The sequence below is a fragment of the Protobothrops mucrosquamatus genome, unplaced genomic scaffold (assembly GCF_001527695.2).
Source record: "Protobothrops mucrosquamatus isolate PMUCROS unplaced genomic scaffold, P.Mucros_1.0 scaffold2991, whole genome shotgun sequence".
Taxonomy (NCBI): Eukaryota; Metazoa; Chordata; class Lepidosauria; order Squamata; family Viperidae; genus Protobothrops; species Protobothrops mucrosquamatus.
Genome location: NW_015389011.1, coordinates 77201 through 90068, shown reverse-complemented (window position 1 = coordinate 90068; position 12868 = coordinate 77201). Strand labels below are relative to the sequence as shown.

Genomic DNA, 12868 nt, shown 5'->3' with positions numbered 1-12868 from the left:
GGGAGGTGACAAGGGCATGGGTGACTGTGCGCAAGGCGTCCCGGTCCAGGTAGCCTTTAAGTGTGGAATTGTTCTCATTATTTTGTTTATGGGTTTTAATTTTGTAATTGTTTGCATATTTTGTCACCTTGCTATGGAAATTGGCCCTTAAACATCGAATATTTGCTTATCATTCATGAAGTAGACTGAAGTCTTCCTGCACAATGCACTCTGTGTCTCTTGATATACAATTCATAGCCTTGTAGCAATGATGAATTATTGGTTCAGTTTTCTCAAATAAAGAACAATTCATTGTGTATGTTCCCCACCAGATTCCTATTTCCTCTGCTTGTATCGTGCATTATTATATTGGAGCATCATGCTTCATTTGTGTTCACAATCACAAACAAACGTGAAACCTTTCAACAAATTAATGAATAGTGAAGTATTGTTGCTGTTTAGCACAGAGGAATATTTATAATTTATAATTGTTTTTCCCCACGTCTGGGGGAAATGAAATCCCTTCCTGTCATTTAAAAAAGTTAATGATGGTAATATTCCTGGAATTCCATTCATGAAAGCATTTTGAAATCTCGCTCTACTTTATAGGGACTTCTGATATGAATGTAAAAATAGCAAGTCTTTGGATGCCATTGGCGCCTCTTGGTTCTTCTTTAAATTCCCACTGAAGCCCCTAGCAGTTGGCAAATCCCCTTCCCTTGCCCAGAGTCCTCTGAACTTTATGTACACTCTTCGGAAAAAAGAAAAAGGCAAGATAGCTTTGCTAAAAGAAAAAAGACCTTGATAAATGCAGTGCAGAGTAAGCTAGCATTAAGTCAGCAAAAGATGAAAGAGAAAAAAGTGGAGGGGAAAGCACACATACCTGTATAGAAAAGTGGGATACATGAAACATTTTTTGCCCAAAATGTTTTTTTCTCCTTCCAAGCCTGTCTGAACATAGAGACATTCATGCAGTAGAAGTGTTGTACCAATAAATACGAACTTAAATTTTTAGGAGGCAATTTAGAACATGCATTTATAATCTGCTCTGACTATGCCTTTTTGTTGATACTATATTTCTTACCTAAACAGGTATGAATCTCCAGAAATTGCTCTGAATTGCGGAATCATGTTAAGAGAATGCATCAGACATGAACCACTAGCGAAAATAATCTTGTGGTCAGAACAGTTTTATGACTTCTTCAGATATGTGGAAATGTCAACATTTGACATTGCTTCAGATGCATTTGCCACTTTCAAGGTTGTATTGTTTATATTCGACAATAGTTAAAAATTTATATCATGACTGCTCAAATTCATTTTGGAAAATATATCAAAGAATCAATTAGAGAGCCACAAAATCACATTATTAAAATTACAGAAATAATACCAATATTAAAATGTACATCAATCTTTTACCAAAGAGATAAACAACAATATAGCTTTTCAGCTGTTGAATTCTAGAAACATAATGATGAAGGTTAATACAAACTTAGTAATATTGGGGTGGGGCTGCAGGTTCTCCATCCCTGCTGAAATAAAAATTGCACAAAAATTGTGATTGCACTAGTTTTCTTGAAAATAGACGTAAGCTTAACTGAGTTATGTGGGATATGAATAATTATATGGAAAAGAATACAGGCAGTCCTCAACTTATAACAATTCATTTAGTAACTATTCAAAGTTACAACAACACTGGAAAAAGTGACTTATGACCATTTTTCACAAACTGTTGGAGCATCCTCATGGTCATGATCAAAATTCAGATGCTTGGCAACTTTCATATTTATGACAGTTGCAGTGTCCTGGGGTCATGTGATCACCTTTTGCGATCTTCTGACAAGTAAAGTCAGTGGGGAAGCCAGATTCACTTAACAAATTGTAAAATGGGGCAAAACTCACTTAACTAATATCTCACTTAGCAACAGAAATGTTGGGCTCAGTTGTGATCGTGAGGACGAGCTTTATTGTTAAAAATTGTTTCAGACATCCTGAAATTATAGAAAAGAGGGATTATCTTTTAAATAACTGTGTATTTTCTTATTTCAAGGATTTACTTACAAGGCACAAATTGCTGAGTGCAGAATTTTTGGAACAGCATTATGATAGGGTATGTATTTTTATTTCTTTCTTATAATTTCTTTCAACTATCAGAATAATCATCACATTATGAGAGTAAAAAATATTTCTTGTCCAGCTAAATATTTTTCTTTTCAGCATTTTTTGATTCATTGTACCAATACAAGTTGTACCTGGGATGTGAGGTTTTTTTAAGACTTGGATAGGAATTTCTTGCAGCTGTCTTACAATCTATGAATAAAATTGTTTTTGTAAGAAGCAAACAACATACTCTCACTATGTTGCCATTCCTGATAGTGATGCTAATCAGAGAAGTACATATGACAACCTTGCTCCATCTACTGGCCATAGCTAATGATAAAAATATAGAGTTGACTGTTTATAATCTCAAGTACGTTTGCCTAAAGAATTAACTGAAAACTCAATTCAGTAAGCTGCAGAATACTTATTTAGTTGTTTTATGTATGTAGTACAAGAAAAATGCTAAAAAATTGGAACAGTCTCTAAATGCATTGAAATTCGGTTTCTATGACTCGCATCCAGTTCTCTTGTTGTTTTTATTATTTCTAATTAAATGAGTCAAATAACTTGGGATCATTCTGTTGATTGGAAAGGCCATAATTATTTTTTTTCTCCCATCCAGTTCTTCAGTGAATATGAAAAATTGCTCCACTCAGAAAATTATGTAACAAAACGACAGTCACTTAAGGTAAAAAAAAAAAATCACTGTGCAATGGTATAAAAAGACTTAGTTATTCTGTTTTTCTATATTAAAATAAAATGTGTCAGGAGGATTCTGAATCTTAGGAAATTTGTATGTTATTTATGTAACTTGTTAATACCAATTCTATAAGTATGTGTTGCAGTCAATACTAACTAAAGCTTTAAGCATGTAATATAAATTTCTCCTTTTTACTATAAACACTACTCATTTTTTTAATTGGAAGCAGCAGTAGTAAAAAGATCATTTTGCCATTTTCTTCCACCTTCCTTGCATCTGTGGTCTAGTCTGGAAGAAGGCGTCCATATTCTTCGTGCTTCCATTTGACAATTATTGGTCCATAAGGCAATGATGACCTCCATTTTTTTTATGATTTTTGGAATGAATCCAAATAATTTTAATAGTTTACATGGCAGAGAATAGGACATAATAATAAATTAGCCTAATATCACTACTTATCTTTTGAAAATAACAATTGTGCAAAAGGAGATGCAACCATTGGCTCTGTTAACTATTGTGTGCTTTATAGTTCTTATGAAAAAACAATCCTGTTTGTTTATTGCTGTAGCTACTTGGTGAATTGCTACTGGATAGACACAACTTCACAATTATGACAAAATACATCAGTAAACCTGAAAATCTCAAGCTAATGATGAATCTTTTACGGGACAAAAGTCGCAACATTCAGTTTGAGGCTTTCCACGTCTTTAAGGTAATGCTGATTTACAATTACAATGTAATACAGTTGCCTAGTAAGGTTTGAATAAATGGGAAAGGGATGGAGCCAGCAATATTTTTTTTGTATAAGTTTCAGAATCATAATATGTAAATCCAAGTAATTATTCTTATTTTTTAAATCCAGCATCACAGATCTAAACTATGGTATGAATAAATTTATTGCTTACGAAAATAAATACCGGAATGCTGATTTTAGTTTCTTAATTAATTCCGCCTATTTATAGAACTTTTAAATGGGTTTTCTTTGTATTTTGCTAGGCTTTTTATGGATATTTGACCTACTTCCCAATTTGGAAACAGCATTGGAAACACTGCCTAAAGAGAAGCAATGGTGGCCTAGAGGTGGAGCTCTTGCCTCACAATCAGGAGGCTATGAGTTCAATCCTAAGTAGTGGCAGATATTTCTTTCTGGGCACAAAGAGAAAATATCTGCTGCAAACTCCCTGTAGCATCAGAAAGGACGTTCGGCTAGTAAATACTCAGCTCCCTTGAGTTGCCCCAACTCCACCCTAATGACAGGGTCATTAAAAGAAAAAAAAAAGGAAAAACTGCCTACATTGTGTAATTGTGATTCTGACAATTTTTATGCATGGATTGCATATGGTACATTGTACTTCAGTCCTTGTAAATTTCATGCATTGTATAGAGAAAATCGTATTCTTCTGTTAATATTTGCCAGTGCATTCTGATTTTAATTTTTCTGAAAATTGTATTGCAGGTGTTTGTAGCCAATCCTAACAAGACGCAACCTATATTAGATATTCTCTTAAAGAACCAGACCAAACTTATTGAGTTTCTCAGCAAGTTTCAGAACGACAGGACCGAGGATGAACAATTTAACGATGAGAAGACCTATTTAGTTAAACAGATCAGGGATTTGAAAAGACCAGCACAACAAGAAGCCTAATCTTCTAAAAACCCCTAAAATATTAAATCCAAATTCAGCATTTGCTGTTAGATATTCAGCATCAGGCACTCTTATCACTTCATGAGGAACATTACTGCTAATCCGCTGCTCAGTGAACAGTTTGTTTGTTTTTTCTTCTCTTTTATTTTTTAGTCCGAGTTGACAAACCTAGCTGCTGCTTTCTTGCACAATGTGGACTTTCTTGATATTTGTGTCTGAATTCAAGCACACCGCTTGTTTTTAGAAGTCCAGGGTGGGGGTGGGATGGGAAAGATTATTGGTTCATGAAACAAACATATAAGACAGTTTGAGATAGGAGAGAAGGTATTAGACTAGTTTATGACAGGGTGCATGCTAGCAAATCTGATTCAATCCATATGTTTGCACTTAACCTTGTATGAGATGCGAGCACAATGTGATCTGTGCATATTTGGCACCATAGTATAAGATTATATGCCTTGATTTTTTTTAAAAAAATGTGCAGTGCTTTAATTGTAATCAAAGGGGAAATGTATCTTAAGATGTGAGCTTTCTGGGATGAACAGTTGTCTTGCAAATAAAATTGATACTGAAACATAGCAACTTCTAAGAATAACATCTCAGAGTTCATGAGGAAAATGTATATATGCCTTTCATTGCTTTATAGTTTGTTTTTGACAGTGGTTTTCTGAGAATTGAGATGTAGACTTGGAAATGCATTATAAGAATTTTTGTTACTTCAAATTGTGTTTCAGACAATAGAGCTTAGCAGTGACACTTTGTGTTTCATTTCAACAATGCTTGTTTTATTCTGTATATAACTCCTACGCTGCTCATTTCTTTAAAAATGATTTAATTTGTACAGCAGAGGAATGTTAATGTATTAGTCTGTAACTTTTACCTGATACTGATACTGAATTTTGCAAAATGAAAGCTCATGTAAAATGTTACCTTGGATCACATGAAAATACTGATTTCACATTTCTTAAATACTGCAGCATTAAAAAGAATCCATTTTTTTCTGTATTTGCAAGTATAATGCAGTGCCATCAGTTAAAGTAGATTAAAAATATAGCTCTGGAACCCACTAAACCTGTATTCCTCAATGTTGGCCTTCTCCATTTATATTAGTGCTGTGTTTGGCCAATTGTAAATTATAAAGATTATGCTAAATTAATTCAGATTTGTTTTTCATGTGGGTATAAAGAGAATCTCTCTTTTCATATCGTTAGTATAATAGTTGTGTTGTATTTAACATATTTTCCCATCAACAACCATAATTTTCATAACTGTCCTAGTGTCAATATCCTGTTCCTTAATGCTGCAAACTATCAGTATTTATTTTTTTAAAGACTGATTTTGCACCACTTTTTGTTACTGTGATCATAACAAAATGCTAGATATATCTAAAGTATGTTATCAAAATCTTATCTATTCACCATAATAGTAGAACTGAGATGACAACCAGCCAACTTTTTGAATTAGGAGTATGAAAGTTCAAATTCCGCATGATTGAATCTGACTGAAAATGCTATACAATTATTTATTGCTTTCTAGCATCTATATGATTAAATTATTTTACAAATGATTAATTTGCTGATTGACATTTTAGCTAATTTTTAAAGCCTTCATGATGGAAGTTGGAATAAAGTCCAGCAAATAGGATTCTGATAATATTGGATATATGTTTCTTTCAGCAGTCATAAGCCATTTGCAAAATGGTCTGTAATATCTACTGAAAAAGATCATTATCCTCTATTGAATCATTTATATAGACAGGCAAAAACAACCGTGGAGGTGGTAATATTATAGATCAGTACAGTACTCTGTCTTTTTTTATATTTTGGTTTAGTATAGCTAAGACAAGAAAATATTAGGTGGCAAGTTATTCTCCATTATGCATAAGGCTTCCACTTTTAGAAAAAAAAAATATAGACATGCTAAAAGTTGTATATCTCTCTGTGTGTATATATATATCTATATGTGTGTGTATGTGTGTGTGTACACACACATCTATCAAAATAGATATATGAAAGTTAAAAGATGGATCTGGATATTGATTTTGCTTCTCTTATTTGGCATGGGACAAAAGGCTATACTTTAAAAAAACATTAATCCTTGGAGTGTTGGCTTTCAAAAAAAGTTGTATTTAAGACCATTTGATGTGCTATTCATATTAAAAACTATTGTACTGGAAATGGTTTCTTATCTGTGTGAAGGCTTAAAGATATTACTAAAAGTTATTTAATGTGAGCTTTTGGGATTTTTTTTTCTAAATGTGTACAATTGTAAATTTACTTCCATGAAAGCATCTCATTTCTTTAAATGAATGCATTTCTTATTAGAAGATCTGGCTGGCCCCTTAATTTAAATTGAAATAAAATTTTGAAGAAACACGAATTGTGTGCTATAATATGTATCAAGAAGAAGGTTCACCCAAAAGTAAGTATTTCTCCTAAGAAGTAGTCCGCTTCTTGTAAAACATTGGCCATGCATTTAAAATTGTCATATAAGTAAATAATATCCAACCAAACATATTTACCAGCTGTTCTATTCATGGTTTATGCAATTGTTAGAGTTAAAAACTATTTTAGGTTAAATTTTGGTCCTTCTAATAGAAATGGTCAAATATATTTGGAAGTTTAAAAAAAGACTAATTTTTTAGGACCGATTTGCTTTGCAAAAGTATTTGAAGTTATACTGCCATTGTCTTCTCCAAAGTATCCAAACAACTATTTATGGGTGAATATGTTGAGAATAGTAAGGCATCTGAGCAGTTTTCCTGCTACTTGAAGAGATCACTAAGTAACTTCATGTTTCAATCTTTAGAGTAGAATTGCCATTGAATATTATATATAAATCTATGCCATATCATAAATGGTTTTGGAGTTCATAAATGATTACCTAGGCAGCCTCCATATATCAGTTTTCTGTAAGAGTAGTACTTTCTGCCTCCTAAAGGTATACTCACTGTTTAAAAATTTTATGCATTTTTTTTAAATAAATACTCAGATCCGCAGCACCAATAAAAAGTCCTTCTTCCCTCCCCACCCCCACAAACTCTGCTGGATCTTATACAAAAGTGCATTAAAATTATTTATGATATTACGCTTGTTCATCACACTTAAATTTTTGGCTTTGAAACTTAACTGAAATGTTAGAATACAGACGTTCATACATCTTGGAATAGCATATTTATAGAAATAAAATGCCCTAATTTTTGCAAGATTCTTGATCTAGTCTTGAATCTTCTTTTGTCACTGCTCCCAGTAGAATCAAAAGAAAATGCATTATAACTACAAGCTGGCAGAGGAGCTGGAAACCTATAAACGTAGATCAGAATGAAGTGGGCTAAACCAAACTTGTTTGTACCAAGAAGAAAATATGTTTAAATATTAAGTGTACACACAACTGGCCTGCTTTGGGTGGGAAGCATATAATTAAAACATGCCTAAAATCAGCACACTGCATGTCCTGCATCTTTCTTATCCTCATCTTAACTAACCTTTGGGGATTGAGTGGGTATTCCTAGGTAAGACATGCAATGGATATATGATTGCATCAATTTTACCATTGAATCCAAATCTACCTAAAATTACCACTATCATCTATTAAATTACAGGTAGTCCTCGACTTACAACAGTTCGTTTAGTGACTGTTAGAAGTTATGACACTGAAAAAAGTGACTTATGGCCATTTTTTCACACTTAACCATTGCAGCATCCCCATGGTCATGTGATCAAAATTCAGGTGCTTGGCAACTGGTTCATATTTATGAGATTTGCAGTGTCCTGGGGTCATGTGATCAGCTTTTCTGACCTGGCAAGCAAAGTCAATGGGGAAGCCAGTTTCATTTAACAACCTTGTTACTAAATTAGCAACTGTAGTGATTCACTTAACTGTGGCAAAAAAGGTCATAAAATGGAGCAAAATTCACTTAACAAATGTCTCACTTAGCTTAGCTGAGAAGATTAGATTAATGATATTAGGCATCTATTCAGATCAGGCCATGTGAGATTTTTTTTAAAACTAGAATAGAACACTAGAAATATGTTACATTACATATCTTTTAATTTGACTATTATATGGCCAGAAGAAGCTATATAGTAAGAATATAGAAGAAGACAGTGCTTCAACTAAGAAATACAAAGGGGAATAAACTTCCTCTACTATCTAATGAGAATTGAGCATATTCAGAAGGCAATATAACTAGAGCACCCTTTTAGAGTGGCTTTTAATAAAATCACAAAATATCATTAAAATAGCAATAGCACTTAGACGTACATACCACTTCATTGTGCTTTACAGCCCTCTAAGCCAGGGGTGTCAAACTGCCGGCCCGTGGGCTGGATGCGTCATGCGGAAGCCGCACCCACCCCATTGCCGGCAATGGCAAAACTCCCGATACGTTGCACGATGCCATGTGACGTTACAAGTTTGACATGTCTGCTCTAAGCGGTTTACATAGTCAGCATATTGCCCCACAATCCGGCTCCTCATTTTACTGATCTCAGAAGGGTGGAAGGCTGAGTCAACCTTGAGCCTGATAAAGTATCAGCATCTGTAATGGAGCCCTGCATATATAGTCAGAAATTAAATATCTTGCTGTATTTGTCAGAAGAGCAGAATGTACTTTTAGGCATCTAACTCAATGCAATGGATGGCTAGAATGCTTCACATGTAGCCCATTTCAGTTGTGCATGTATTTAATCAAAACTTTTGGAATATCACTTTCTCAGATGTACAGTTTTCCAGGAAAAAATGTCAGAAAATGCAAACATTTTCTAGCACCCCAAATTTGGTGCAGACAACCAGCACAAGATCTGGTTTTATATTTAAGGCCCTTGCTGTGAAACTGATATAACAGGCTGCATATTGTCTGCATCTGCTTTCATGTTATTAAAGAATCTTTATCCAGCTGCTATGATTTTGAGAATTTCTGGGGTTTGATCTTAATTTCTCAAGCAGAAATGTTTGTAAATTTACCCTTAGTAAAATTTAAGAATGATATACAGTATGTTCTCCCATAAAACTTGTAGAATGGTTTTTCCTCTTTGTTTCCTCTCTTCTTTGTTCCATGCAGCTTCCTGGATATTTGCCAGTTATTCACAAACCTCATCTAAGCTTGGCCTGCCCACCAGACATGGAGTTTACAGTATCCATAATTTCAGTCAATGAGTTGACTGTTGTGGGCATTGTAGTCTGCCCACTGGAATGGATCTGGTTGGGAGGACGTGTGCATATTACTTTTTTTTTCTTTTAGCAAAGAAGGTTTAGTTTTATAGTTAACTAGCCAGTTTTTCACCAACATACTTGTGTTAGCCTTTTTAGGTAGACCAGATTAGGAAACAAGTCACCCATCAAAAAAAAAAAAAGACATTACTTTTTTGGGCTGAAATAATAATATGGAAAACTTGACAGCATTTTTCCTTTTCTTCCTCTTACACCAAAAGGAATCAAAGTGGGGCAAGCATTCTTTCTTGTGCCTTCCTGCTTTTGAGCATTAAGTTCCTGAAGTAGTGGCTGCTGAGTAGCAAGGCTCTTCTACAACTTCGGAGTTAACTATATATTTGAGTAGTGACTCCCTTTAAGATCTTGGGAATAAAACAAAAATTATATCTCGGTGCCCCATAACATACGGTCTGTTAACTTTTCAGATTGCCCGGCTTCATGCCTAAAACAAAAGTAACTAAGAAAATGTTTATTTCCAATAATTATCCTCTGCATTATATGCATTTTGAAGGCATTCTGGAAAAAAATGAAGGAGTCTATAGTGCAATGTTTTTGTTTTTTTTAATGTCTCGCTCACCAGAAAAAAAAAAATTCTAGTAAAGAAACATCTGGAAGGCTAAATGAAGTGGTGGTATTGAGGCAGTCATTTTATCAGAACGGCCATGTGTTTTCAGCTTAGAAAGGTTCAGAACCCTGGTCCAGCTGCTGTAGGTCTATTGGAAACAATGATAACCATAGTTTATGCAAGCTCTATCATAAGGCCCCTGCCTTATGGACTATTCTCCCCTCCAAAATTAGAATGGCCCCAACCTTTTGGCTTTTTGCAAAGTTTTAAAAATTTGGCTATGTTCCAGGGAACTGGAGCTTGGAATGTGTTAAGGACCCTATTGCTTGGCTTTACTATTAGTTGATTAATCATCATTGCTGCTTTTTGTACATATTTACTTTATGGAGGTTTTTATTGTTTTAATTTTTTTAAATTGTTTTATAATTTTAGAATTGTAAGGCGCCGAGAGTCACTTGGTTGAGTTGGGTAGCTATAGAAATTGAATAAATAAATAAAGGAATGAATGAATAAATGGAATGAACTAATGAATAAATAAATAATAAATACTAGCCTTTTGTTATGCATATGTATCAAAGGCTCTAAGTTAGCTGAGGACATTTGAAAACAGATAAAGGCAATAATGTGAAGTTTTCCAGAGGGGTTATTCCAAATTAACCAGAAATATTTTCTTCTACTGCTAGTATTTTACATATTAAGTCCTGAAATAAACTTTGTATTTTAAGACATTTTGAAAGACTTTATTGAATTTATTGCCTGGTAATTCAGTTGCCTTGACATAAGTGATCTGTCACCTAGGCAATGAAACTGGCTACCATAGAAACTGGAAGGCACCATTCTTCACCACCTAGATTTTATCTCAGCCGGAAAAACAGCTGCAGTTTTAGAGAAGTAGTTGAGCCACTGTGTTTCAGGAAGTATTAAACTGTTTTCTCCCAAAATTAAGTTTGTTTTCATGCTCTTTTCTAGAACTCTCAGAGTAGACTACATTGTTAGTGATTTAGTCTGCTTATTTACTCGAAGTAAAACCCACTGTATTCAGTGAGAATTATTCTGGTATATGTGTGCACAGAATTGCAGTCCTACAAGAATAAAAATATAGATTCTAGTGCAAGTATCTCATCACATTAGAGAAGCATTTGCTTTGTAAATTGAGCAACTACCAATAAATTAAAATTTGTTAGCTGAAAAATATCTTGAACCCTTACATTTTAAAAAAAATGGCAAAAAATTAAATACATAGAGTTTACTACATAATGTACAATCAAAATTTATCCCTCGCGACACATACACAAAAAGAAAAGAAAGGGATAAGAATCTGGAAAATTTTCTCATAAGGAAACACTCCAAACAATGTGAGCAGATTGCTTGATTGTTCTTTACTGCCCTTTGTTTAAAAAAAGAACCACAAATCCAATTCTAATGTTGACAGACCACATACATTAGCTATGTAACCCTAACCCTTTCCCAATTTTGAACCAATCAGTGGTTCCGTGTCCAGTTCTCACTGTTGCTTCTTGACCCGCATATAGGTTTCTCAAGAGACAAATAAGATGGTTTGGTACTCCCATCTCTTTAAGAACTTGCCACAATTTGTTGTGATCCACTAAAGGGTTTAGCATAGTCAATGAAGCAGAAGTAGATGTTTTTCTGGAATTCCCTAGCTTTCTCCATGATCCAGCCTATGTTGGCAATTTGATCTCTAGTTCCTCTGCCTCTTCGAAATCCTGCCTGTACTTCTGGAAGTTCTCGATCCACATACTACTGGAGTCTAGCTTGTAGAATTTTAAGCATAACTTTACTTGCATATGAAATTAGTGCAATGGTGCAATAGTTTGAACATTCTTTGGCATTGCCTTTCTTTGGAATTGGAATGTAAACTGACCTTTTCCAATCCTGTGGCCACTGTTGAGTTTTCCAAATTTGCTGGCAAATTGAGTGTAGCACTTTTACTGCATCGTCTTTTAAGATTTTGAATAGCTCAGCTGGAATACTGTCACCTCCACTAGCTTTGTTATTGCTCAGCTTTCCTAAGGCCCATTTCACTTCACATTCTAGGATGTCTGGCTTGAGGTCAGTGACCACCCCATCGTGATTATCAGGGACGCTAAGCTTGTTCTTGTATAGTTCTTTTGTGTAATTTTGTCACCTCTTCTTAAACTCTTCTGCTTCTGTTAGGTCCCTGCCATTTTGGTCCTTTATCATGCCCATCTTTGCATGAAACATTCCCTTCATATCTCCAATTTTCTTGAAGAGATCTCTGGTTCTTCCTATTCTATTGTTTTCTTCTATTTCTTTGCACTGTTCATTTAAGAGGACATTCTTATCTCTTCTACTCTTTGGAATTCTGTGTTGACCGTCTGGTGATGTCCATGTGTAGAGCCGTCTCTTGGGTTGTTGGAAAAGAGTGTTTGCTATGACCATTGTATTCTCTTGACAAAATTCTATCAGCCTGTGCCCTGCTTCATTTTGTACTCCAAGGCCAAACTTGCCTCTCCATTTTATAACTGATTTTTTTTAGTTTGTTTTAACCTTTTGTAATTTTAATCTGTTTGTATTTATAATTACTTTTTACATCCATGTTTTATTATGTTATAAGCTGCTCAGTCTCCTTGAACTGCAAGATGAGCAGTATATGAAATTGGTAAATAAATAAATAAAATAAATA

The 12868-nt window shown here is 34.3% G+C and overlaps 1 protein-coding gene across 1 annotated transcript in view; it reads left to right on the top strand.

The window, feature by feature from the left end:
• The window catches only part of CAB39 (calcium binding protein 39), a 15348-nt gene extending 8747 nt beyond the window's left edge, over window positions 1–6601 (top strand). The window contains exons 4-8 of the mRNA XM_015826173.1: window positions 1072–1240; window positions 2030–2089; window positions 2702–2767; window positions 3348–3491; window positions 4236–6601. Coding sequence (XP_015681659.1) covers window positions 1072–1240; window positions 2030–2089; window positions 2702–2767; window positions 3348–3491; window positions 4236–4424 — 628 coding nt within the window. The 3' untranslated portion in view covers window positions 4425–6601. The remainder of the gene's footprint in view (window positions 1–1071; window positions 1241–2029; window positions 2090–2701; window positions 2768–3347; window positions 3492–4235) is intronic.
• Window positions 6602–12868: the final 6267 nt, after the last annotated feature.